Below are 1063 nucleotides of genomic sequence, written 5' to 3' on the forward strand. Positions count from 1 at the left end.
GCCCCCTCCCAGTCCCTTTGCCACCCCCTCCCAGCCTCCCTGCCTGTCACACCCTCCCCAGCCATGCCTGAAGATGGTGCTGTTACCCCGTCCCCAGCTCCCTGCCAGGACAGAGGGATGGACCTGGGAACCCAGCAGCCCCTTCTGGGGGTCCTGTCCCCCCCGCCCGGGTACCCTCCAGCCTGGCCGGAGGCAACAGCCCCGGCAGGGGGGAAAGCGGGTCTGGGGCAGAGCTCGCTGGGGTTCTCTGCCCACCCGCGAGTCCCGTGGGCCTCCCTCCACCCCACGGAGCAGCTCTAGGGCTGCGTGTCAGAGCCCCCCCTGCCCTCCCTGCTCCCGGTGGGCCCGACCCTCCCATTTCCCACAGACTGGGTGACCCAGCGCCAGTGGGGACCCCGGTGAGGGGGCTCAGTTGAGTGCTCCCCAAACCCCCGTGGTGTCTCACCCACATCCTCGGACCTTTATACTCCACACAGAGCCTCTGCCTGGCCAGGGACACCCAGTACCTGGCCCTGGGAGCCACCGTGGCATCCATCCGGCGCGGCAGGGAGCAGCTCAGCTTCCAGGCATCCCTGGCCATCCGGCACCGTGGGGAGGGAGGTAGGGACCCGGCAAGCCCCCCTGGGGCTGGGAAGGTGACATCTGTGTCCTCTGAGTCCTGCCTGGGATCCCCTCAGGGCTGTGTGGGCTATGGGGATACGTGGGAGACCCCAGCCCACCGTCCTCACTGCTCCTCTCCCCACCAGGTGCCCCCTTACCTGCCACGGAGACCCAGCAGCTCCTTTTTGGCTCCGATGACAAGTGCTTCACCAGGATGACCCCGGTGCTGCTGCTGCTGGCCAAGTCACAGCAGGAGGAGGTGGCTTTGGCCCCTTCTTCCTACCTCTCTGCCGACGGGGTGGTGGAAGTGGCTCCCTACCCACAGCTCAGGTGTGTGACCCTCCCCGCAGCCCTGGGGGCTGGGAGCTGGGGGGAGAGGGGCAGCCCGAGCTCTTCTGTGATGGGGTGAGAGGCAGGGCCTGGCAGGAACCCCACGGGCCCCTGTGACCCTCCCCGTGTTCTC

General features: G+C 68.3%; 1 protein-coding gene across 1 annotated transcript in view; it reads left to right on the forward strand.

Moving 5' to 3' along the window:
- The window catches only part of AMH (anti-Mullerian hormone), a 3314-nt gene extending 2305 nt beyond the window's left edge, over positions 1–1009 (forward strand). Inside the window, 3 exon segments of the mRNA XM_010001498.1 lie at positions 368–398; positions 477–600; positions 747–1009. Coding sequence (XP_009999800.1) covers positions 368–398; positions 477–600; positions 747–1009 — 418 coding nt within the window.
- The last annotated feature ends 54 nt before the right edge of the window (positions 1010–1063 follow it).

Source organism: Chaetura pelagica, unplaced genomic scaffold (assembly GCF_000747805.2).
Source record: "Chaetura pelagica isolate M959 unplaced genomic scaffold, ChaPel_1.0 scaffold437, whole genome shotgun sequence".
NCBI classification, from domain to species: domain Eukaryota; kingdom Metazoa; phylum Chordata; class Aves; order Apodiformes; family Apodidae; genus Chaetura; species Chaetura pelagica.